Source organism: Ahaetulla prasina, chromosome 1 (genome assembly GCF_028640845.1).
Source record: "Ahaetulla prasina isolate Xishuangbanna chromosome 1, ASM2864084v1, whole genome shotgun sequence".
In the NCBI taxonomy this organism is placed as follows: Eukaryota; Metazoa; Chordata; class Lepidosauria; order Squamata; family Colubridae; genus Ahaetulla; species Ahaetulla prasina.
The window spans coordinates 171,879,386-171,906,478 of record NC_080539.1 but is presented as its reverse complement, the minus strand read 5'-3'; the positions used below and the strand labels follow the sequence as shown (position 1 = coordinate 171,906,478).

At 37.8% G+C, this 27,093-nt stretch overlaps 2 protein-coding genes across 4 annotated transcripts in view; one reads left to right on the top strand and one right to left on the bottom strand.

The window, feature by feature from the left end:
• Positions 1-15,922: 15,922 nt before the first annotated feature.
• NDUFAF5 (NADH:ubiquinone oxidoreductase complex assembly factor 5) overlaps positions 15,923-27,093 on the bottom strand; it is a 79,692-nt gene continuing 68,521 nt past the window's right edge. The window contains exon 13 of one of the 3 annotated variants that reach the window (XM_058181831.1): positions 15,923-16,888. The gene's annotated coding sequence lies outside the window, so the exon portion shown is untranslated. The remainder of the gene's footprint in view (positions 16,889-27,093) is intronic. The other 2 variants (XM_058181822.1, XM_058181791.1) reach the window with 2 other exon arrangements.
• The window catches only part of SEL1L2 (SEL1L2 adaptor subunit of SYVN1 ubiquitin ligase), a 54,386-nt gene continuing 44,189 nt past the window's right edge, over positions 16,897-27,093 (top strand). The window contains exons 1-2 of the mRNA XM_058181845.1: positions 16,897-19,105; positions 24,489-24,538. Of these exons, the coding sequence (XP_058037828.1) occupies positions 19,051-19,105; positions 24,489-24,538 (105 nt within the window). The 5' untranslated portion in view covers positions 16,897-19,050. The remainder of the gene's footprint in view (positions 19,106-24,488; positions 24,539-27,093) is intronic.

The window sequence follows — 27,093 nt, the reverse complement described above, 5'->3', positions numbered from 1 at the left end:
CATTTCCAAGAAAATGACATTTTCAGGAATTTCAGTGAAAGGCCATCTCTGAGATAGCATTCCCCCAATGGCCCCATCTTGTCAGCTTTTTTGTGAAACCTAGCTGTCCCAGTAGGCCTTTGGGAGGTAGGAGGGAGCCATTATAAAGCCACATGATAAGAATAGTTTTATGATTGTTCCAAAGTGCATGAGATGTTGATTATCCCGTTGTTACACTGTATAGGTTGTTTTCAATTTATAACCATTCATTTAATGATCATTCTAAGTTACAATGGTATTGAAAAAAAGTTATGACTTACGATCAGTTTTCACACTTAGGACTATTCCAGCATTCTCATGGTAACATGACCAAAAATCAGATGCTTGACAACTGACATCTATTTATGAAAGTTATACTGTCCTGGGGTCATTTGTAACTTTCCCTGCTAGCTTCGGCAAGCAAAGCCAATAGGGAAAGCCAGAATCACTTAACAACTGCATTGTTCATCACAACTACAGTGATTTGTGGCAAAAATCATAAAATGGGACAAGCTTAACAGCCTTGCTCAGTAACAGAAGTTTTGGGGTCAATTGTAGTCATAAATTGAGGTCTACCTGTAATGTATATTCTTATATTTAATTTTGATCTTATTGTTTGGAGGTGCTTAGAAACAAACATATAAAAGCAGCATATACACCTAAATCAATAATAATAAAATCATCAGAGGCATTTCTCACAGGTCTATAATACTTTTAATATTTTAAAATGCATTAATTTAATCCATTATTAAACTGAAATCATATTAAAGTAATATGCTTTATTATATTTAAGTTCATAATTTAACTGTCATGCTAAACTAGAGTTTTTAAATTAACTTTCTGCTGTTTGAATACTATTTTTATATTACTGATACCTAGCAAATAATTTACTATGTTTCTAGTTAATTTTTTACATGGTGATTTCAAAATATTTTAAGCTGTCTTGCAAACACTTTGTTTTAAAATGCAGACTACAACTGTTTAAAATATAAGAATAAATTGCAATAGACTATATTTTGAAGCTACAGATGCAATCCAAACTTCGAAATCATTTGTTTGGGAGTTTTTTGTCCACTTTCTTACTTCAATGCATTGGTCAAAAAAAAAAACAACATGTGAAAAATAGTTAAGTTAAATGAAACAGATCAATAAATACATCTATGACTATCCATTTGTCCTCTCTTTGCAAAATGACTTCGGGGCATTCTGGAGCTAGGACAAGATTAAAATTGTTTTGGTACAAACTAAAGTAGCCCTGCTTCTTCAGGTTTCCTGAAAATTATGTCGACCTGTTCAAATGAATCAACTAATTAGACATAGAATAACTTTATTGTCACTTTGAATGTACACTAATCGGCATACTTTAAAATGAAATTTTGTTGCATACAGCCCTCCAAGGGTCTCCACCTCCAATATATACACTGCATAAACATGACAAAATAAATAAATACAAAATTATGCATATACCCACATATATTATATGACATGAAGAAACAACACTAAACAAATGGTTGTAAGTCAAGGACTACCTGATATTTTTTCACCCTCATATATATATGTATATATGAATGACACAGTTGCCGGTCAGAATGAGTTTAGCCCATTAAGCAATCCTCAACCTTTCTGGATCTGTGGCGCAGCAGTGATGCTGGGCGGTGGTGGCAGGCAATGGTAGGGAGGAGATGGTTTAACACGCGCAACCTAATCCTGCACATGTGCAAATGGAGCTTTGCATACTTGCCCACAACTTGCACAGTCTGGTTCCCAACAGGACACGGACTTGTAGCAGGCCACAGAATGGGGATTGGGAAACCCTGCATTAAGGCAATTCAAAAATCACACTGGAATGTAAGCAAAAAGTACCTGATCCACAAATATAGTCAAGGAGTCTGTGCCAATGTAAATATACCCCCGAGGGTTATCAATACAACTTTAGAGGGAAAGGTTTCTTACTACTACTGCATGGTAAAGTCTACCCAAGTGTAATGTCAGAACAAGGTTCTTTTCTTTTCAAAATCCCCACTCACTTTTACAGGCTCAGAAACATATGCTTCAAGCTTCCATGCTCTTAAGAAGCAAGGCGCACATGATACGGCACAGTAGGAACTAAAAATTGAGGGAAACAGCAGTAGTCAACGTAAATGAAGGATTAGCGAGCACTAGAGGCTACATTTCTTTAGTTGCATTGGCAGGATACAGTTTGTCACACCAGAGTTCTGTCTACCCTGACATGTGAAGAATGCCTGTAGGTATCATCACTCCCGCTCTGTCACTTTTGTTTCAAGTGAAAGAATGCCAGCATTCTATAGTAAAAGATAAAGATGTTCTCACATATCTTAAAATGAGTTTTTATGCAGTTCAACAGTGTTAGAAGTGATCCCCCTCTCAAAAAACAAAGCAAAACAAGCTTCTATTTAAGTTAATCCATGGTACTTCACTGTCTATTTAGGATTACTCTATTTTAATGTTTCAGCCAAGCTCCACTTTCAATGCAAACATACATTACAATACTGTCCCTACTACTTCAGTGCCTCAAGCATTAAATCCTGAATGATTTTGGTCATAAAAATGCACACTATACTTTTATAGAGTGGCAAGTAGAGGCCATATTAAATGCATGCATACTTAGCTGCCTTATCTGAAAAATTAGGTTCCAGATACTGAAAAACATTATTAGTGGAGAAAAATGCCTATATGGAGCAGCACTCCAAAATATTTCTATTCCTAAGGGACTCAAGCTCTATAATATGAAAATTCAAACATTTCAAAAATTAATCACTCCATTCGGTGATTAATTTGTAATTTTCAGTCTATGGTTCAATCCCAGTCTTAATTCCTAGCCATCACTGCTTTTAGACAGTTTTTCCAGTGAAGTTACACTATCAGTGTGCATATTGCTCATCTTTATATGAATGTATCGGTAAACTTGGTAATCTAGGACACACCTTCTCACAATTAAATCACAATAGTGACCCTACAATGCCCCCAAAGACTGAGAGTTCTAAATTTCACTCCCAAGGTTGTATCACACAACAAAATCCAGAACAGGGAAGAGAGAAAAAGAGATAGTTGCTATCCAGGGTATCCTTTACCAGCATATTCTTTCTGAAAAACAAGATAGTTAACTAATCCTGCCAACCACTGTGTTGAGACACCCAGGTTAATCTTTCCATCTTTTGTTTCCTGACTTAATCAGAATATTCTCTGCATAAAAGTTTATTTTGTTTCTAATCAACTTCCTTGAGGTTGAGAATTGGTACCATCATACAATTCTGAAAAGTTAAGGAAAGCACTCAGAAGACATGTGTGAAGTAGAGTGCCTAGAAGAAAGACAGAGCAATGGTTACATTCTGAGCAAGATTAGAACCCAAAAAATGAAAGAGTTGTAAAGGATCATTCTATATATTCTATAGCAAGCATTCTAGAGCTAAACTGATTTGAAAGTAGTCATTGTCTAAATTGGAGACATCAGAATATTACACCCATTCCTCACATAACGACTTCCTCAACTTAAGTGACCATTCACAAATACAACAGTAATAAAAACGTTACTTTCCAAACAACCAATGCACTTATGACCAAATTTCAGACAGCTAACAACACAAATTGGAGTAAGAGTAATGGTACCATGATGTTACAAGAGAAATTTTCCGGTAGTCCTTGATTTACAACCATAATGGAGCCTGCCCATTATGGCAGTAAGTAGTGATAGTCAAATAGCAATAGCACTTGGCCTTATATACTGCTTCATAGTGCTTTTACAGCCCTCTCTAAGCGGTTTTACAGAGTCAGCATATTGCCCCCAACAATCTGGGCCTTCATTTTACCCACCTCAAAAGGATGGAAGGCTGATTCAACCTTGACCTGGTGACATCTGAACTGCTGAACTGCAGCTAGCAGTCAGCTGAAGTAGTCTGCAGTACTGGACTCTAACCACTGCGCCACCTCGGCTCAAAAGGAGATAATCATATGAGTGACCTGATTTTATGTCTTTTTGTGCAGTGACCATTAAGCAAATCACCATGGTCATTAAGTGAATCCATAGTCATTAAGTGAATGCCACACTAATTAAGCAAACCCATGGTTTGCTGTGGGATGTTCTTCCTAAAGACCAGAAATAAATGCATAGTTTTGGCAAAAACGTAATCAATCACAATCATATAACCATGAGACGCTGCAAACAGCTGTAAATCCAGGCTGGTTGCCAAGCACCTGCAATGCAGTCACATAATTGGGTGGGGGGGAGAGTACCTTTTGGAGGGTCCATTTTAACTTTAAACAGTCACTAAACAACTACTCATAAGAACTACCTGTAGCTGAATAAGATGGCAGAAGCCAGTGATCTTTGTAGCATCTCTTTTTCACATGTTCACTTAGTGACCATTTTGCTTAATGACCTAATTGACAGAACAGAACAAGGAGTGGGTGTATATACACTATTCTGAGCTCCATTATGGAGGAAAAAAAAGAACTGATGATGTGTAAATTTGATAAAACACAGTAGGTTTTCTGGAAAATTGACATGATCAGAGTGGGATGGATCCCATTTAAATGCAACACATCAAGATTTAGAAGCCTGGGCATAGCATAAAGCACTTGGATGGAGGCACTCTGGCTGACTCTTCATAAATACAACACTTTAAGCCATAAATAGTAGTTTATCAATCACATTCACTATTAGCATATTGAATGAATTTAAGCCATAATAGTTTGTTTTGGTTTAGAACACTGAACACAGTTTCATATTTGGTCTGACCTACGAGTTCAACGTTTGAAGGGCAGAAACTACACAGCTCTCAACTTAAACAATGTCCACATATTGCACAGGAAAACATGAACAAAGCTGTCTGCCTCTATGACCTACAAATATCACTGTTCATTTACTGTGGGCAGTAGCTGTCACATCTTCACCACGTATCTAAACAACCATGCACAAAGAAAACCGCTCAAAGCAAAGTTTGTACATTCCAGGATTAAAAGGATGGGTAAAAATGCTGATAGTTCAGAGAAAGCTAAGATGACAGAAGTTGGCTTTAAGCTAGAACCTAGCTGTTTAAAATCTGGACAAAGAGCTCTAGTACCAGGGGAAGCACACAAATATTAAAAACACCTGACAATTTTTGGAGTAAAAAACAATATTAAAATGGGGGGCGGGAGAGAGAGAGAGAGAGAAAGAAGTCTTCTCAACTAAAGACTTGATGTTCTGAGAAGCACCTGTCAGGAAGGAATAGAGAGTCTTCATATAATTACTCTACTGTTTTACATGTAGATTGTAAACATGTAGACTTCTATATGTTTATGGAGATTCTCAGTCATCCAGGTCATAATTGTCTCAAAGATGCTTTTTCTAAAGGCAACTGGACTGTTTTTTCCTTGAAGATGATGATGTTTCATTTCTCAACCAACAAGGTTCATCAGTTGTGACTGGATGGTGGGGGTAAGATTTGTACTACATCTTTTCATGTAAGGAAAATGAAGCGTATCAAGTAGCCCTCAATTCAAACTAAAAAATAGCAATTAACAAAACATATCTGTATTATTTAGCTGGATTCACACATCAAAATAAGCTATAGTACAGCTTGTTTACTTTTGATTAATTATATGTAAATCCATAAATGGCCTAGAATTTTGTGCAAATCAAGCCAGTATAGATTGTTAAACTACATTTTACAACATGACTTAGTATAGTTAATATTACATCTTTACCATTTTCTTTGGCCTCCGGTCTTCTCTAAGTTCTATTAGTGGCCACATAGAGTATTAGTAGCAATAACTAAGTACTGTTGCTAGGTTACTGCCATATCAACATTAGATCATCATGAGAAGCCAAAAGAGGTTACTATATTCACTAGAAAAACACCAAACTGTTCAAAAAAAACCCCACTTTCTTCCAGTCTTTTTTTTACTCTTCCCAAATACTACTAAAATTGCAGAAGCCACAAGAGTCAATGACTATGATCAGCTAACCAGAATTCAAAAAGTAATTAGTCACTTGTCCTGAAGAGGCTAAAAAGAAGAAGAAAGGATAGTCTATCTTTAAATAGCAATGATAACTATAGCATTATTCTCTCTATTTAGTCACGTAATGACAAAATCCTTTTGGTTCTATTTTCAGTTTATTTTTGACTGTCATGCTGTACAATACTAGTTTGATAAGCATTGATACCAAATACGCTAATGTCAGGTTCCCTAATGAGAACTGCTTGTCCTGTATCTGTACAATTCCCATATAAATAATAGAGCAAAAGCAGAACTGGTGCTTCTCTATTTAGGATAATTTTCTTTAGTTATAATTTCCTGGAATGCAAGATCGATATCAAAATTTCAGGTTCTTGAATGCACTAAATCTGTAGATCCCAACATGAGTCCATAGACATCTTGCTTGCTAAGTCTCATCCCTCTTCATTGTTTTATGGCTTGCCAAGTAGCATCACAGCCATGTTTTCAGAATGTATTCTAACCCATAAGTTAGCAAATTCCTGTACTGTCAAGGATAAAATCAAAATAAAACAAATTGATCATAAATACTACAGTATGTCAGATATGGAGTCATTTGCAATTTTGGCTTTGTCTGCTATTTCCTACAGCTATTTTACTCTAGGTCATTTTAAAAAGTTTTTGATCTCCATCTCAAGTGTAAGAACAAGAAGGGTTGGATTTGATTTTAAAAATGTACTATATATAGTATAATGTACTATATATAGTATAATTACTTACTATACCGCATCCCAAAAATTATATACACCAAACTGAGACAGAACATTAACAATTGTAAATAATATTAATCATAACCCTGACAAGATAGACCCTAGTGACAATCGGGACAATATGATGTCATGTGTGTTTTGGCACTCAATTGTCCTTTTAGAGTTGCATAAACAAGGATATATTATTAAGAGACGAAAAAGTGAATCAGTGTACTTGCTCTAACAAAAGTTAGCATTACAAGAACAAGTAGTAGCAAATGCCTTATACACTGTAAGCCGCCCTGAGTCTCCGGAGAAGGGCGGGGTATAAATGTAAACAACAACAACAACAACAATTTGCAAATATACTCCCTGTCCTGACATAAAAGCAACGTATGTGCTGTCATTTCATTGGTTATTAGTTGAGACCACTTCATAAACATGGTTTTATTTCATAGCTGCCAATATTTGGTTGCAATCACAGTTAGTCATAGTTATTCACACTTCTGTCCACCAGCTGCCAACCCACTAACCTTATATTTTAAGTAAAAAATGCAAAGCAAAGCACTAGCAGCATTATTTTTATTTCCAGGAATGCTGCTGTCCTTCAAATGGATATAAAAAGCCTTCTTAGAAAATAAAGATATCAATGAATAAAAGTTAGCTTTGTTTCTTTGGTTGGAAATATGCCGCCTGGGGGGCGTGGCCATGACCGTGGTGGGGTAAGGACCTTTCCTTCACTTCACAGGGCTTATTAATGAAGATTTATGAGAATTTATGCCGTTTGGAATGCACTGTTATGGACGAAAGTTAATAAATCATGAACTGAAAGTGTTAACAGCCCAGCAGATTGAATTTAAAACTGGTAGGTCATTTGAAACGGTTTGAATTAAGGAGTTTCTACAGCGTGGGTGACCGAGCCGGCAGACAGGATAAGTTGGAATAAATTACTGTGTTCTGTTTTTTCAAAATTAACTATCTTGTTCTGTGTTAAAAAAATTTTATTCTACTGCTGAGGCTAAGTGAAGGACTGAATTTGATAATGAGAAGATTATTTTTTTTTTGAGCCTTCCGGAAGTTCAGCCAAGAAGAATTTATCTGCTTTGCTGTCGTGGAGGAAAAATGGCGCTGATTAATGTTAGCTGTGAAGTTTTGTGTTTCTTTGTGGAGTAATAAATCATGAACTGAAAGTGTTAACAGCCCAGCAGATTGAATTTAAAACTGGTAGGTCATCTGAAATTAAGGAGTTTCTACAGCGTGGGTTGACCGAAGCCGGCAGACAAGATAAGTTGGAATAAATTGCTGTGTTTTGTTTTTCCAAAATTAACTATCTTGTTCTGTGTTAAAAAAAAATTTTCTATTGCTGAGGCTAAGTGAAGGACTGAATTTGATAATGAGAAGATTTATTTTTTTTTGAGCCTTCCGGAAGTTCAGCCAAGAAGAATTTAATTGAAGAGAAGAGAAACTGATTTTTTATTGGATTGTTTGGTAGTAAGAGGATTTTACTGAGCTAATTTTCTCATTATTTTTTTTTTCTGAGAGCAAATTAATAGCTTGTTTATATTACAGAAAAAAAAAAAAGGATTTTGCTTCGTTTAAGTTGGTTTGTCTTCCTTTCTGCTTTGCTGTCGTGGAGGAAAAATGGCGCTGATTAATGTTAGCTGTGAAGTTTTGTGTTTCTTTGTGGAGTATCCTTGAACTTGAGAGATAACAGTGCAAATAAGCCGCTTCGCTTCAATTAAAAGACAGTCGTCCTTTGATCTTCACTAAGACCCTCTGTAAAATTGGTTTGGAATCCTAGTTTGGGAAATTTTTTGGTTTTTTTCAAAATGACTCAACAACTTTCAGAAACGCAGCAACTTGCTGCAGCTTTAAATAAAATTGGGGAAAAAATAGCAGGACTATCAGAGCGTATAGATAATTTGACATTGAAACTGACATCTGAAATGCAGAATTTAAAGCAAGAGATGAATGAAAACTTTGCAAAACAAAAAGAGGAAATGATAATGATTAAAGATGAAATGGAGCAGATGCATGTGCATGAAGTAAAAGTAGATCGGCAAATTGGTAAAATATTTTATAAAAATGAGCAGCAAGATAAGAGAATCTGTCTTTTGGAAGAAGAGATGAGGAAATATAATTTAGTTATCAGAGGAATCTCAGAAGAAAAGGAGGATAAATTGAAACAGCGGGTTTTGAAATGGATTAATGATTTGGATACGCAACTTACGTTCACAATAGCAGACCTGGCAAGTGTTTTTAGAATTGGATATAGAAGGCAAAATGGTTCTAACAGGAACGTGCTTGTCAGGTTCGCAAATCTTGGTGATAAGTTGGAAGTTATGGCCAAGGTGAGAGAGTTGGGAGATGCTTTGAAGTTCGAAGGGAAGACTATTCAAGTCTTCCCGGATATATCAAGAGAAGAAAGGGCATGGAGATTTTTTTTAAAACCAATCACAAAAGTTTTGAGGGATAATGGAATTAAATACAATTGGAGGCCACCACAACAATTGAAATTTTTTTATAAAGGAAGGATGCGTACAATCACCCCAGATATAGATGCATTATTATATTTACGGGAGCTTGGACTGATTGAGATGGAGGATTTAATGGAGATAAAAGATCAAATGCTTCAGATGGGTGGAACATACGCGGAAACATCAATCCCAGAAGAAGAAAAAGGGGCTATTGGAGGGCAAGACTCCAAAGGGTTAAAGAGGAAAGAAATATCACCTGTGTTGGTTGAACAGAAGAAGAGTCGTGAGGATACAGTAAGAGAAGAAGCAGATAAGAGTCTTGGAAAATACGAAGCTGAATGCGGGTCATCGTTATCTTTTTTTTTGAGTGATGAATTTAAATAGACAGCCCGAAAGAAGTGGCCCGGGCATTGGCACGTCCCCTCTCCCCCATTCTCTTTATAGAGGCGAAATCGATGAGGATGTGGGGGAAGAAGATTGTTTGTACTTTATTGTTTGTTTTTTTTTGTTTTTTGTTTTCTTATTGTTGTTTATATGTTAAATATGGTAGTTTAATGTCGGGTGGTGGGCACAGAAAGGAAGATGCGGGGATAGGATTAAAAAATTTATATTTTAAATGGGAGTTATAAAAATAATGTCATGGAATGTGAAGGGTACAGGGAACCAGATTAAAAGAAGAAGATTGGAGCTTAAGATTAAAAGGGATTTGCCAGACATTTTATTTTTACAAGAAACCCATCAGAAATCTGAAGATTCAAATAGAATGTATATAAAAGGTATGCAAATATATGAAAAGCATTTGGAACTTCAAAAGCTAGAGGAGTTGCAACACTGATATCAGATAGGGTGTACTTTGAAAAATATGGTAATTTTGGATGAAGATGGAAGATATGTAATAATTGTTGGAAATCTTAATGAGGAAAAAGTGACACTTGTTAATTTATATTTACCGAATGAAAAACAAAGAGAATTTCTTGAAAAAATAACAAAAATTTTGGAGAATGAAAGTGTAGGGAAAGTAATTGTGGCTGGGGATTTTAATTTAATCAGAGATAAAATAGATAGTACTAATCCCACCCGCTGTGGAGGAGCAAATAAAATGGGGATTTTAAATATGTGGATGCTTCGAAATGGCGTGGTTGATGTGTGGAGAGAGGTTAAAGGAATTGAGAGAGTATACACTTTTTTTTCTAAGATATATAATACATATTCTAGAATTGATTATATTTTTCTTTCTAAAGATTTGTTGAATAATGTGGATAAGGTAGATGTGGAATTTAAAGATTCTGATCATGCAGAAGTTATGGTGGACTTAGATTTTAATTTTGAGAAAAAAGAAGCTATTGGAGATATGACGAAATTGTATAAAAATGAAAAGGATAAAAATGGATACTTAAAAACTGGAGGAAAGTTGGAGATTAAATGATAACGGGGAGGTTAAATTTGAAATTGTTTGGGATGCGATGAAAGCGGTGTTTAGAGGGGAGAGTATTAAATTATCAAGTAGGAAATATAAAAATTATAAAATTAAAATGGAAAGAGATAAAAATCAGATTAAAGAATTGGAAAATCAATTTTGCTTACTAAAGAAAAAAATTCTTCAGGAGCTTAATATGTTAAGAAATAAAATGATAGAAGAAGATACAGAGTTAGTAAAAAGAAATTTGAGATTTTAAATAGGAATTTTTGAATTTAGTAATAGAAATTCTAAATTATTGGCAAAGATGGCGAAAGATAAAAGAGAGAGAGAGAGAAATTGGAGTTTTGATAGATGATAGAGGTATAAGATGTTATAAAAATTAGAGAAATGTGAAGTGGTTAGAAATTTTTTCAGAATCTATATTCAAAGAAACCACTTCACCATTAGAAGGTTTGGTATTTTACCAAGTGAAGCAATCCATCCTCACAAATTTAGAATGACTGGGTAAAGTTGATTCAATAGATGTTTTCAACTCTCACAACTTTCACACAGTACACAAACAATGGCCATGTTCTTTTTTGTTTTACAGATACGTTTTATCTTCCCTGTCACTTTTTTGAAACTCCCTCACAATAGAATGAGAGGGAAGTTGAAATTCATTCAGCCAGCAACTTATCAAAGACGGTAGCTTCCATTCCAAGCATTTTGAAGCAGAAAGATTCATAGGCAGCAGAGAAACCTCACTTTCATTTCCTAAGAGGCACTCACACCAACTCTTGAGTTATTGTCAGCGCACAATTTGCAACCGGAACTCTGTGAAAGTACATTCCAGGTTGACAGCTTTGCTCTGGGTTAATGCATACAGGACTAAGGGGAAACAAACGGTAATGACCCAGCAGAAAATAACTTTTAAAGGATGGCGGTACCCAAGAAAGAAACAAAAGATTCACCAGGCAGTGAAACGAAGTAAGAGGAAGATTACCAAGTCTGAAACAAAACAGACTTAAAGCAAAACTAGGGATGGGGGTGGGGAGGAAAACAACCATCCCCACTGATCAGCTCCTATCAGGAGGATGTCCTGGACATCTCTAGGTAAGGCTGACCCAAGAACCCTTGCCAAGGTCGCAGCACCTGAGTGGCAAGAGAGGCCTGGGCCCGTTAGGATTACCCTAAACTGGGATGCTGCTGCGAGGGGTGTGCAGAGAGGATGCAGTCCCATCCAACTCCCCTCCCCACCCCCAGACCCGAAGGCGGACTTGGTGTCCGGAGAAGAAAAGGAGCCCTCCTCCAGCGGAGAGACGGGGGAGAAAAAGCGCCAGCTAAGAGAAGCGTTGCAAAGCAAAGGGAGGAGCGCGGCTGTCCTGCCAAGGTAACACGGCTGAGACGGGAAGGAAGGCAACGTCGCGCAGGTGAGAGCAGGGCAGAGACCGCCGCCGACTCGCGCGGAGAGGAGGAGGAGGAGGAGGAGGAGGAGGAGGAAAGGAGGAGCGTTAGCCTTTTTTTTTTTTGCCCGCACGCCTCGTGAAAGGAAACACAAGTGGGAGAGGCGGCGTTGAGGGGGGGCCGCCCCGCACCCTCCTGCACGCTCCAGGAGCCCCGGCTGCGCTTTTCAGGTGAAGGAGGGAGGTCAGTACCTTTCTCCTCCCGCCAGAGCTTTTTCCGCTTGTTCCCGGGGTACATGGTGCTGTGGCTAGCGGCGGCTTTGAGCTGCAGGTTCCCCAGGCTCACGGGCGAGAGAGAAGCACGCTGACCCGGCTGGGCGACGGCACCGCTGGGGTGGCGAAAGAGGCAGCGTCGGTGTCGGCGGCGTCGGCGGCTGTTTGCACCTCTGCCTCCTTCCCACTCCCCTCTCCTTCCAGCGCGCGTCAACTGGGTCACGCCTCGTTCTAACCCGACAGACACCCCCGCAACGCCCGCCTCCTCGCCCGCCGCCCGTTGGCCTTGCGAGACGCCGTTCAGCGACGCGCCCCGCCCCCTTGCGCTCTGGAGCTCACGGCGGCAGCGGCTTTTTAAAGGGGCAGGACGCGTCGCACGGGTGAGGAGGAAGCGCGCTGAAGAAGCTCGGGGCTCCGGACGGAGCACAAAGGAAACAAACGCGGCGCCGGCGGCGGGCAGAGCGGAAGCTCGCTCCCGTGTTGGTTGAGAAGAAAACGGTGGCTTTCAGGAGGGTTTTGTCACCTTGGGGTGGCTGTGGCTCGCGTGTGGGCATGCTTGCTCGTTCAGTCTCTTGTGTAAGTTTCAACTGTGTGTCCCAAAGATGCTTTTGGCAGGAGGCAACTGGACTTTCTTGTTTTTTCTATCCTGTCAGAGCTGAAGATGCGTCTTGAGTGAGAAGCGAAACGTCTTCAAAAGAAAAAAAGAAAGCCCAGTTACCTCTTGAAAATGCACCTTTGGGACAACCGTGACCTGGATGACTGAGAATCCCTACAGACTTTTAGCTACATAATTTGGGACGGACCCCCTTTGAATGGTGTGGGAATAAGAATGGATTTCCAGAGAAAAAAATTGCAGACTACAGGAGCCAGGAGCGATTCAGGTGACCCTGAGGACACAGATAAACCCCCAAGTGCTTCAGCCACCCTCTAAAAGGATGCAAATGACCAGCTGTCTGCAAGGAACATAAATCCTTCCATTCCCCACCATCCATTCAGAGCTGAAGAAGCTTCTTGGATGAAAATTGAAATGTCTTCAAGAAAAACCAGAAAGTCCAATTGCCTCCTGAAAAAGCAGGGACAATCATGATCTGGATGACGGAGAAGCTCTACAGGCTTTCTACACTGTGGATCTCCTGCTTGGGCATGGGGAGGGTGGGTTTGGACTAGATGACCTACAAGGTCCCTTCCAGCTCTGTTAATCTGAAACTTGCTTGCTCCAAACCAGTGTGGATGTTGGAGGGAGGCAACAGACCCACTGAACTTCAGCCAGGGGACTTTCCTCCTTGCCTTGTTGATTAATAAAGCTGCTTTCTGAGTGGGTACAGTGTAGGGTTGTTCTGCAACTTCTGAATAAATGTGGCTTGTGCTTTGCTTCATTTCATCACCCGCACTCAGTGTTTTGAGTAATGTTCTTACTCATTTACGTGCATAAAAATCTTCACACTTAGGTAAGTTTAAGAACATTAAGAAATGTATTAATGCCACTGGCATTAGTATTATAAGTAAAACACCTCTGGGATTTTTACATTCAATGGGATGCTTTACGTTCTCTTCCACTCCAGATTTTCTCCTATTTATCTTCTATTCCAAATGTGTCTGCACCTGCTTTAGGTACCTTTTCATAAGACACTTACGTTAAAGTTTGGGTTTGGTGATACGTTCGCTATATTTGGAGGGTTAAGAGAAGGCTGTATCAAAACAGCAAAGTAATGCAAATGTTTTATTGCGTATCTTAAGCCAGGTCATTTCAAAAATTTACCAACAATCTTGCTTTGCCGAGTTGCTCAGTTTTGTAACTTTAGCACACTTGGCTAGAGACTGAGGGCTCTGCCCTCCTCTGTTAAGCTGTCTTTCATGAACCCTTTAAAGGTGGTCCTCCACTTACAACCAGTGGTGGAATTCCGCCACTTTGCACCACTTCGGGAGAACCGGTTGTTAACTTTCTGGGCAGTTTAGTGAACTGGTTGTTGGAAGAAATCATTAGGGCGGAGAACCGGTTGTTAAATTATTTGAATCCTACCACTGCTTACAACAGTTCATTTAGTGTCTGTTCAAAGTTACAGTGGTGTTGAAAAAAGTGACTTATGACCATTTTTCACACTTATGGCCATTGCAGCATTCCCACATGATCACGTGATCAAAATTCAGAAGCTTGGCAACTGACTCTTATTTCTGTTGGTTGCGGTGTCCTGGGGTCATGTGATCACCTTTTGCGACCTTCTGAGAGGCAAAGTCAATGGGGAAGTCAAATTCACAACTGTGCCAAGAAAAGTCTTAAAAATGGGGCAAAGCTCACTTACCACATGTCTCACTTAGCAACTGAATTTTGGGGCTCAATTATAGTCATAAGTTGAGGACTACCTGTATTCATCTGTGGCTATTTCTGTGGTGCCACCATAGAACACATACTATTGTTCAATTTCTAATTGAAAAAAAAAACCCCATTCTATATCTTTCTGTTCTTCTGAATTATTTCTGGATAAAAACCAGTGATCTCCAAAGCAACCTTTCTAAGCTAATAGACAGATTGGAAATGTTGAGAATGTTATGTTTTTAATCTACCATACTGGGTGCCTGTTCATTCATTGTTGTTAAAAGAATGTAATCAGACTCAAAGCACCATTTTGCCATAGTAGTTTCTGCCATAATTTCTACTACATACTCTAAATACATACCTTTGTCTTTTTTTCCCCCTAAGCAAATTTATTCAACCTCAAACAAATACTGAGCTGCAGCATGGTCTATATTAAAAAAAGAGAAAGCTTCATAGGATTCTTTTTGACCCATAGGTGCTATCAGAAATAAAAATATTTTTCTGAGGCTAGCACTAACAGACCTTGGCTGAAAAATTGCAAATGATCACTATGTTCATTTATTGTATTTATTTATTAATCAAATTTATAATAGCCGCCATATCACAAAATGCGACTCTGAGCAGTGTGGAACAATTGGTAAGCATTAAATGTGTTTACATTAATACTCATAATGCTACCATTGAGAAAATAGATAAGCAAGTACTATAGAATAGAATAGAATAGAATAGAATAGAATTTTTATTGGCCAAGTGTGATTGGAAACACAAGGAATTTGTCTTGGTGCATATGCTCTCAGTGTACATAAAAGAAAAGATACGTTAATCAAGGTACAACATTTACAACACAATTGATGATCAATATATCAATATAAATCATAAGGATTGCCAGCAACAAGTTATAGTCATACAGTCATAAGTGGAAAGAGATTGGCGATGGGAACTATGAGAAGATTAACAGTAGTGCAGATTCAGTAAATAGTCTGACAGTTTGAGGGAATTATTTGTTTAGCAGAGTGATGGCCTTCGGGAAAAAACTGTTCTTGTGTTTAGTTGTTCTGGTTTGCAGTGCTCTATAGCGTTGTTTTGAGGGTAGGAGTTGAAACAGTTTATGTCCAGGATGCGAGGGATCTGCAAATATTTTCACGGCCCTCTTCTTGATTCGTGCAGTATACAGGTCCTCAATGGAAGGCAATTTGGTAGCAATTATTTTTTCTGCAGTTCTAATGTATATATATCAATGTTGATATAAGTTTTATTACATCTTTTATTATAACAATCCCTTGGTTCAAGTTAGAATGAAATTTGTTAAGATAGCTTTTGCTGGGATATCTCAAATTATTTACACTTTCTTCTGCATCAAGATATGATACAATAAGCTTGAATATTGTGTCATCTCAATCAGTGTGACTTATAAATCAGTTTATAGTTTCATCTGTTGTGTGATCCTAGCTAATTGTGGTTTACTCAGTAAAACATTATTTAATAGAATATGGCCCAGCGCTGAAATTTAAACTCTGCAAGACTGTTTGATAAATAGGCCCATATATCTGGTGGGTCTCATCACGACTTACAATAAACTTTTCTGTTAGTACTGATTGATGTTACTTTTATAAAAGAGAGCCACAAGTTACTTCTGTGGCCCAGAGGCAAGATAAAGAGAATCTGCATAGCCTTTATTGTTTGTGATAGAAGTTCCTGAAAAGAAGTGAAAGAAATACTAACATTTACTTGAACAAACAACTCAGGAATAGAAACCTAGATGAACTTTGGATTTAAATGAGCTTTGATTATTTAGTTTAATTTTCTGCAGTTGTGTCCATGCATATTTTATATAGGCAAGCTGTGATACTCCATATGTTTTAACAGCAAAAGAAAAAAAAGAAACCCTCTCCCTAAATTAGATCATCAAAATCAACTCGCAAAGGATGTGGGGGTATGTATTCAAAGGAATATTTACTTACATTTCAATTCTGGTACACAAGTTAATTAACTCTTCAACTGACTGGTTTTTCCAGGTAAGTTTTTCTATTTTGCTAAGTAATATACTTATTGGACTGACCATTGCACAAACACATTTATATTATACCATGAATCACACTGAATTTAAACATATTCATTTATTCATTTTATTTCACCACTGTTCTGTTCCATACCAATTTTGAAGAGCTCACATGTTCGTCTTAAATGAAGTATACTTAACAGAATGTCTAGGAATCAACTCAGTGGAACTGATTCTCAGGTAGATACTTAGTCTTTCTAGAATCCATGTTGTGCTTCAAGAAATTCATGTGATGCAGTCTGATAGAAAGCTGGCAGAGCTAAAAACGTGAGCACAGAAAATCATTTAGAACTGTAGATCTCACAGTTATAATTCTTTAATGTAAAATCACACTTAATACAGCTCAAACAGTTTAGTTTCAGCAGTTTACAGCCAGCTAGCCTGGTTAAGGCACCATACTAGAAACCAGGAGATTGTGAGTTCTAGCATTACCTTAGACATGAAAGCCTGCTAGGTGATTTTGGGCCAGTCACTATCAGCCCGACTCACTTCATAGGATTGTTGTGGGGAAAATAATGAGGAGGAAGGATTATTAGGTAAGTTCTGCATCTTGAGTTATTTAAAAGATAATAAAGATGGAATAAAAATTAAATTAGTAGACATCTGAAATATTTTGTCACTATTACTGGTAGAAATAGGAGACAGGAATCTGCTGATATACAACGAATTGTAGTAAATCAGATTCAGATGTATCTTCTGGCAATGCCTAAAACAAATGATTACAGGCCCTAAACCTAAATCACTTTTCAGTTGTCCATCCTTTTATATTGCTTTTCTGTGTTAAATCTTCCAAGGTGCTGGAATATTTATGGTTCCTACTGTCCTCAATCAACACATATACTGCCATTCCCTCTTTCCCTAATACATTTAAGGAAACACATTTACTGATAGAAGGAAAAAGAAGAGGAAGGAGGAAAAGTTGGTACAAATGGAAGAAACTATTGTTTAACACTTCCCCTGCCCCAATATTCACAAATGATAAAGGTAATTGCACAGTATATATATCATACGGAAGAATCCCAGATATATGAACTAGCATAACCAAACTACTCTCATAGCATAACTGATTAGCTTTAAAAAATAATAATGGAAGAATGGTTGAGACAACTTTCTTCATGGAACCTTATCTTCTTTCACCAAATCCTCAGTTATTTTTTTTGCCATGAAAAATCCTTTAAGAAGGGAACATTAAAATGATTTTATTTTATTGATAGCACTAAGATCTCTCAAAGAGGTTTGAGAGTTCATCTATCCTTTGGTGCCAAAGTGCACAGTCTACCTATAGTCACATTTTAGTTTAACACATTGCATGAACATCCTGTGTAGCTATTTGTGGTCAGTGTATCAACCCAAAGAAAGGCACAGTTAAGAAAGGCACAGTTCCATTAATCATTGGTAACCATGTTGTGCAAATACAACTAAACATGCATTTGAGGTGCTTTACATTCTCCTTCCACTCCAGATTTTCTCTCTTATTATTTATCTTCTATTCCAAATGTGTCTGCACCTGCTTTAGGTACATTTCTCATAAGATCAGCTCATGGATAGCTTCATATTTTCCTGGCAATAATATGGAGGTAGTTTGCCCTGCTTCAAGATTTTTCTTTTTAAACTTCCACTCTTTCCAAGTACTGGCCAGTTCCAATTTAAAAGCTCTCTTCTAGGCTAATTGCAAATTTATTTCACAGCCTACTTTCAAACGCTACAGAGAAGAAAAGAAGCTGCGTCCTAATAAGGTGGAGAAAGATCAGGGAAAAGACAAGAGCATATGGAAAGGAAAGAGTACAAGCAGAAGAATATTTTTTTTTAAAAAAAGAAACTTTTAAAGATATAATATAGTTCTGCACGTTCATCTATTGACTTCGTTTGGAGCCCCAGATCTGAACCTTCTGTTCCGTCCCTAATGCCATCTTCGAAAGGTATATATCAGAAATTGATCTCGCTGAAGATGCTACAACCCGGAGAGGAGGAGACTGAGCAATTCAGGTTTAGACTGAAAGTGCGCTGCCGCTGCTGTTTGTGGCCACAGGTGTTCCTGCCTAGGGATAACTGCGAAGGCCGCCGATGCTGCCTTTTTTATCGGGTAGCGGTTCAGCAGGAGACTGAAACACGTGATTGGCTAGTATATAAAGAAAAATAGTTGCTAGGTAACCGCATCAACTTCGAGAACAGCGAGAAGCAAAAGGAGGCGCTGCGTAGTAGGGACTAGGCACGAAAGCTGCCTAGTAGAAGTCATTTCCCAATATGCTATGGTAATATTGGGGAATCGCTTTAGGTGGTGGTATGTATACGGCTTCGTATCTCATCGCATAAGCAATCGGGAATTCTAAGAGCCGAAAGCGGAGCAATTCTTCCTCCCCGATCGCGCCTGTTCAGTGAAATTCCGCCCCCTGCGAAGGCTTAGGTTGGGATTTATTTGAGATGAAGACTCAGTTTTTAGTGCTGTGGTTGATGCACTTCTGGATCATCGTTTGTAGTATGTATCTGGGATTCTGCTTCCTCCGTTTTTCTGGCGTGGGGAGCGGGGAGGTTTGCCGATTGCCATTAAGTTTTTATTTGCAGAAAGAATGAGGTAAAGATTTTTTTCATAGCGAGGCTAGAAAGCGGGAGCCAGTGAGTTCAAGTGCTCTTGAACGTGACATGAAAGTCAGCTGGCTTCGAGCTAGTCACTCTATTCCAGCTTAACCCACCTCACAGGATTATTGTTGTTGTTTTGGGAAAATAGGAGGAGGAAGGTATGTTATTATCACCACCTTGACTTATTTGTAAAAATAATAGGGATATAAATAAATAAAATCAAGAGAGGCTATTACACTGTTCTCATGGATGTCCATCAGATATTTGTTTTTAAAAATCAGATGTAACGCATAATCATCAACAAACAAATTGTCATGATTTCCATGGATCCTGGTCTTCATAGTAAAACATTTGAAGCAAATTCCAAAACAGCATTTTTCTAGAAGACTAGAAGACCTCCAAGGTCCCTTCCAACTCTCTGACAGTATTCTGTTCGTTTCAAGATAATGAAACAGGTTTCATTATCCCTGAGATAATGTCTTAACTCAGATATCTAGTAAGTGATTCTGCCAGCCATAGGTATGTAAATAAATAAATAAATCTCTGAATATGTTTTATAATGCTCTACATCTGCCCTCAGGTTCATATTGTCCTGAAACGCTCTGCAGAGTTAAATATATGTTAGTGCATAAGCTTTTATTTGTGTCAGTACACTGCCATTCTTTTATTTGCTTCCCCTTTGAAAGCTGAATGTTTTTCCATCTTACTCTGCACGTGTTATGACTCTCGGCTTCAAGCTGTAAGCGTTTCCTTCAAACACTGTGAAACATAACCAACATTGTTCTATTCCAGTGCCATCCCTTACATATAGTTAATCAGGCACTCTCCGGAAAGTGTGTAGAGCAACTTTCTGAAATCTGGTGCCCTCCAGATAAATTGGACAACAACTGATATATTCACACTTTCACCAGGCTAATTATATAATTTCTATTATATAATTTATCAAAACACCAGCTTTGGAAGGTCTGATGTATAGGATTGCAAGAACAGAGTTTTAACTGTATTTTTTTTTCTAATGGAGAGTTTCAAGTAAGTAAGTGATAGTTGCAATAATTTTGTTCTGACCTCTCCACTTATTTCTTCCTCTCCTAGTACATTCAGGAATTGGGTCAGTTATAGTTTCCCTGTGAACCACTCACTGATGTGAACAGCAGGTGGCTTTATAGCTTTTGCTTTTATTTGGCTGACTCTCAGTAAATTGTCCAAAGGACTCCATTAATAGGTCAACCTTATTTTTGACTGAAGTTAAAAGTTTGAAGATGGAGATAATTGACTGTGCTGTTAGTAGGCATTGTCCAGTTGTGAAGTCTTTGCATTCTCCCTTTTTAAGTCCATATGATTTCCATCTTGAATAAGCAACACAGCTTTTGAACGAACAGCAGTAGAGGAGCATCCTCCACCAGGAAAAAGTTCCATAAGCTATTGATGTTCAATCTATGTTTATAGAATCCATTCCAAAGAGTTATAGAAGTTATAACTTCCTGGAGAGTAAATAGAGTAGAGTTACAGGTAGCCTTCAACTTACAACCTTTCGTTTAGTGACCGTTCGAAGTTACAACAGCATTGAAAAAAGTGACTTATGACCGTTTTTCACACACACAACCATTGCAGCATCCCCATAATCACATGATCAAACTTCAGACACTTGGCCATTGTCATGTATTTATGACAGTTACAGTGTCCTGGATCATGTGATCATCTTTTGCAACTTTCTGACAAGCAAAGTTAATGGGGAAGCCATGTGAGTATCTTAACACCTGCAGTGATTCACTTAACAATTGTGGCAAGAAAGCTCACTTAACAATTTTCTCGCTTAACAACAATTGAGCTCAATTGTGGTCGTAAGTCGAGGACTACCTGCATTTGATGTTGAAAAACCAAGCAGTTGCATCAAGGTAGTTTTGGGATAAAAAACCATTGGGAAGTCCAAATGTTCTAGGTTGGGCACAAATAATTTTTAAAAAAAATCCTAAAAGAAGACAATGCCATATCATTTTTGCACTGTTGCCAAGAAAGCAACTTGGATGTGTCCATAGAGTCTTTTTAGAGATCAACCCAATAAAGAGTTATAAATAATTATTTGAATTTAAAAAATCCAAATAAAGATCTCATTGTTATTTTAGGAGTTATTTATTCTTAGTTGCATATTTAACATTTTGGACTGCTAAATTTTGGAAAAATACACAATCTTCCACTCATTCAACTTCACCCGAATCAGCCTATAAAGTATAAATACAATTGTCCGGTGATTTTGAATGTGTTTAGAAAATACAAGAAAAAACAGCCTCAATGTAAAGTATGTTTTTAAATTCATTTCAGTTTTAGGGCTTAATTATGTAGAGACAATTAATTGTCCTTACATAATTGTCCTAATCTATAGCAATTGCAATAGGAAAAGCACTTAAATACTACTTCATGGTTTTTTACAGCCCTATCTAAGCGCTCTACAGAGTCAGCATATTGCCTCCAACAATCTGGGTCCTCATTTTACTGACCTTGGAAGGATGGAAAGCTGAGTCAATCTTGAACCAGTGAGAATCGAACTGCTGGCAGTCAGCAGAATTAGCCTGTAATACTGCATTCTAACCACTCTTATGCAAAGAACTATTTAGTTTGGTAACATATATCTTACATTACAATCAGTGGCGGGATTCAAAATTTTTTACTACCAGTTCTTTGGTAATGGCTTGGTGGGAGAGGCATGGCTTGGTGGGCGTGGCAGGGGAAGGATACTGTAAAATCTCCATTCCCTCCCCACTCCAGGGAAAGCTTACTGCAAAATCCCCATTTTCTTCTGGGACTCAGGAGGCAGAGAATAGATGGGGGTGGGGCAGTCAGAGGTGATATTTACCGGTTCCCTGAACTACTCAAAATTTCCGCTACCGGTTCTCCAGAACTTGTCAGAACCTGCTGAATACCACTTCTGATTACAATGCTCCTTCCCCCCTTCCCCACCAACCAGAAAGGTGGAGTCAGCAGAAAGCTATACATCTTTGTTTCATTTACTTAGTTTTATAGTACTTTCATAAACTTGAGTTTAACCATTCTCTTTCAAGAAATTTTGAAAATATTTTGAATACAGTATACACAGGGAACCACCATGGAAGAAACTGTCTGGTTTAAAATTCAGTTTTAAGACATGGTGCATGGTGATGGGGGAAGAATGGGCAGGGCTCATAAGGGGCTCATTCTGCCTTCTGATAGATGGGGAAGATTGAGTAACCACATATGCAATGGTATGGAGGGAAGTGCCCCAGCTGCAGTTTCTTCCAACTTCCCTAGCATGATATAAATTAAAAGTCCACCATTGGAGGAAAATAATTGAAAGAGGGAGGGAACTCTGCAAACAGCATAATAGAAAACTGAAGAAGTATAAGTCTTTAGTTGGTTTCAAATGGGTGGAAAAAAGAACAAAATGATTATTTTAAAAGCAAATGCCACTTTTCATTTTTGAAGTGGTAGATTTAGAGAATTGAGAGTCAGTTCAAATACCTGCTTATCTAGAGGTCTTCCCTCACTCTCATCTGTCACATCAGGAACAAATAATAGCTTTGACCTTGGTCCTTTTAAATAAATTTTTATAGTTGTTCTGGCTTAGAGTTTTTCTGTGATCATTTAAAAAAACTTTTCTGTTGTTGAGAGTGCTGGTGATGAGAGTTTGCCAAAGCTTGGATTAGGATAGAGATAATCAGGAACTGTTGGGTAAATAGGATTTGTTAAGCTGGTAATAAACAAGCTACGTTTCACTGAGGTTGCTTGATTCAATATTTGTTTGATTAAAGTTAGCTCATTAGTGGATTCAACAAAATAGTGTCCCTATCACTGTTTTATTTATTTTGAAACCACCCATTTCCCTCACAAAGAGTCCCTGGACAGTGTGCAAATAAAATATTAAAACATAAAAACATTTTTAAAAAAATTAAAACGACCATGTACATAAAATTGAAAATTGAAAAAGGCAAGGATGAATTTTAAAAAATCAATGTTAAAAATTAATTAAAAATTGTGGTGAGGGCTTTCAGAGCACTAACCAGCCCCATGGTTGCATCCTCTTCTGTAAACCCCTCCCCCCAAAAAAGATGAAGAACTATGTTTTCACACCTGTCTGAAAGGCCAGGAGAATGAGGTGCTGCCTCACTTCCAGGTGGAGATAGTTCCACAGTGTGGGGACAATTGTGGAGAAAGCTCTCTTCCTGGACTCTTGTCAGTCAGAATTCTTTAGCTGACCAGGTCCATAACATATTTTCCCTGACTGACAGGGTGGGACAGGCTGATGTAATGGAACGAAGATGGTTCTGTAGGTAAACTGGTCCAATGCTAAGTTTTGAAAGTAATATAGGTAACTGGAAAATAGGTCGCTGGAAAATGTCAGTTTAGAAAAGTGAGGTAATTTTTGAATCATATTGCCTGATTCAAATGTACAGAGAATGGGGACAAGGGGTGGAAATATTTTGCACTTCCAGGCAAATGGTCGTTTTAGTTGATTTTCGTTTAACTACTTAGGTAATCACTTTCTGGATGCAATATGATGTCCAGTGTTCCAAATTAGGCTTGCTTCCAATTTAAACATCATATACCTTAGTCTTCTAAATATGGCTTTGGTTATGTCTACTAATGTTTACTCATTTTGAAGTGTAGCAAAAACAATGAGCTTGGTTGCTGAGAAACTGGAAGTCTCCTATAGGGCAAATCACTAAATATTCCTACATTTGTGTTATTTGTGGGTATGTCATTCTCTGTGTTTTGGAATAAGTATCCTAAAACTAATACTTGATTGCTGCTCTAGATGGAATGTATTCTATAGCCAAAGTACATTAATGGTAAATTTGACCTTTCAGAGGATGATTTTTAAATGACTGGCCATCCATTCCACATGTATGAAGTTTTATAAAAATGTCCATAAAAGCCAAATATACAGTGCCGTCCTAATATATTGACTTTCCACTGACATGGAATTCTCTTCTCTGAGAAAGGGATAAGGCTTAATTATTCATAAAGTCAAACTTAGTGCTTCCATGTTCTTAGAAATCTAATTGGAATATTCTTTTCTCTCAGTATAAATTGATACATGAGGGGGAGGGGGATATTTTAAGCATTTATAGTCAGGCAGTTCTTTTATTAGGGTCAAATAATAAAATAATCGGACATTCAAGATAGTTTGTGGTCAAAGTTATATTGCCAAACTGTAGATTGTGAATTGTTTTTTTCTGATACTTCAATTTAGCTTTCTTTCCTTTTGAGAAGCTTTTAATAGATAGTAGGAGTATTTTTGCTTCTTACAGACACAGAAGATAATTCTGATGATCAGAGAGAAGATGACATTTCAGAAGAGGTAATTAGCACTGTTTAAAATGTATCAGCTTTTATGTTTCATTTTAATTATGGTATTTAAAATAAATTAATGACCAACAAGTAAAAATAATTTTATGGCTATTTCATATGTAAGGGCAATAAAAAAACAAAATTCATTTGATCATGGGAAAATATCATATTATATAGGGAAGCAGAAAGTATGTCATACTTGAAATCAATACATTTTAAAATAGCCATGTGTTGAATTCTAAATTTACCTGAAAAGTGAAAATTCTGAATAAGGTGTCACAAATTAATGCTCGGATACAATCAAACTCTGCCATCTTTTCAATGCTATAAGCAAGTACTTAATTTTCCTTTCAGGTTCTGGAATGGAATCATAAAATCAGAGAATGTTGGATCTTAAAGACAATCTAGTTCAAGCCCAGGTCCATTGAAAGAATCCATAATTCAACTTAAAACATAAGTGTTTTAAAAATGCTATTATTTTGCTAATGCCAAAAAAGTCTTAATTATTATTGTCAGGTTGCACTTATGTCCATCATTATGAAATGTTTTGAAAGACTGAGAAAAGACTTCATTGTTTCCAGTCTCCCTCCAGCATTTGACTCACTTCAGTTTGCTTACCATCCGAATCGCTCCACAGAGGATGCTATTTCCTCTGTTTTCCATCTTGGCACACTTAGAAGAAAGAAATACTCATGTGCGAATGCTGTTTGTCGACTTTAGTTCGGCATTTAATACCATCATTCCTCAGCATTTAGTAAACGAGCGGGGCCTTTAGGCTGTAATATTCCTTTATGCAAATGGATTCCTTAATTTTCTCACTGATGGGTCCACATATGTGAGCTGGGACTAATATTTATAACACTATTTTCTTGAGCACAGGTTTCTCCTCAGGGCTGTGTCCTAAATCTGCTGTTGTTCACCCTGTTGACCCATGACTGTTGTGCAAGGTTTGCTACCAACCATATTGTGAAGCATGCAGATAATACCACAATAGTGGGTCTTATTCAGGATGACAGTGAGGGTGCTTACAGAGAGGAGGTAGAGGGTTTGGTGGACTGCCTCTTCTAAATGTAGGAAAAACAAAAGAGATCATTGTCAATTTTAAAAAAGGCAGGGACAGCATATACTTCTGTGTATTAATGATTCAACTGTGGAGGTGATTAGTAGTACCTAGTTTCTGGGTATGCCGCTAATGAGTAGATTAGCTTGGTCACTCAACAGTGAGACACTGGTGAAGCTGGCACAGCAGCGGCTGCATTTTCTGTATCATATGAGAAGACCACATCTTCCTACTGTTGTCCTTACCACTTTATATAGAGTGACAATTGAAAGCATCTTGTTGTACTGTATTACTGTTTGGTTTGGATGTATTACTGTTTCAGACAGGAAGGCTGTGCAGAGAGTTGTGAGGATGGCAGAAAAGATTACTGGAAGTTCACTTCCTTTTATCCAAGATATGGCACATAAGTGCTGCTTGACCAGGGTCTGCAGCAGGGGTGAAATGCTCCCGATTCCGACCGAATTGCCCGATCTGGTAATGATGGCAGCAGGTGGTTAGGAGAACCAGTAGCAAAAATCCCTGCCACCCGCTCCCTCCCCCATGCCCAGCTGAGCTGCGCGATCATCAGAGGTTTTTTTTTAAACTTTTAAAAACATTTTTTCTTTGGCTGAAAAAATGCTTTTAAAAGTTTTTTTAAAAAGCCTCTGATGATCACATGGCTCAGCTGGGATCATCAGAGGCTTTTAAAAGCATTTTTACAACCTCTTCGGCTGAAGAGGTTGTAGAAAAAATGCTTTTAAAAGTTTTTAAAGCCTCTGATGATCACATGGCTCAGCTGGGATCATCAGAGGCTTTTTTTTCTTTTAAAGGCAAAAAAATGCTTTTAAAAGAAAAGAAAAGCCTCTGACAATCAGGCAACTCAGCTGGGATCGTCAGAGGAGCCTGTTAAAAGCATTTTTTCTACAACTTCTTCAGCCGAAGATGTAGAAAAAATGCTTTTAAAAGTAAAAAAAAAAGTTGGCCATGCCCACTCAGTCACATTACCACCACCCCATCAAGCCACATCCACAGAACCGGTAGTAACAAATTTTACATTTCACCCCTGGTCTGCAGTATTGTCAGGGACACTATACATCCTCTCCATGATCAGTTTTCTTTGTAACCTTCTGGGAAGAGACTTCGTGGTATCCGAAGGAGAACTAGATTCTGTAATGCTTTTGAATCATATAGTATCAACTTTGTTAACTCTCAAGACTCCTTTTTCTGCTATGTATTCAAAATAGTACTACCAATAGCATTTAGACAGATATTTAGACAGATATACAGATATACACATTTAGACATATATACTGCTTCATAGTGCTTTACAGCCCTGTCTAAGTGGTTTATAGAGTCAGCACATTGCCCCCAACAATCTGGGTCCTCATTTTTACTGACCTCAGAAGGATGGAAAGCTGAGTCAACCCTGAACCGGTCAGTATTGAATTTGTGGCAGTGGAATTCAGAATTTGTCTGCAATACTGCATTGTAACTACTGTACCACCATGGCTCTGAACTGTTCACAG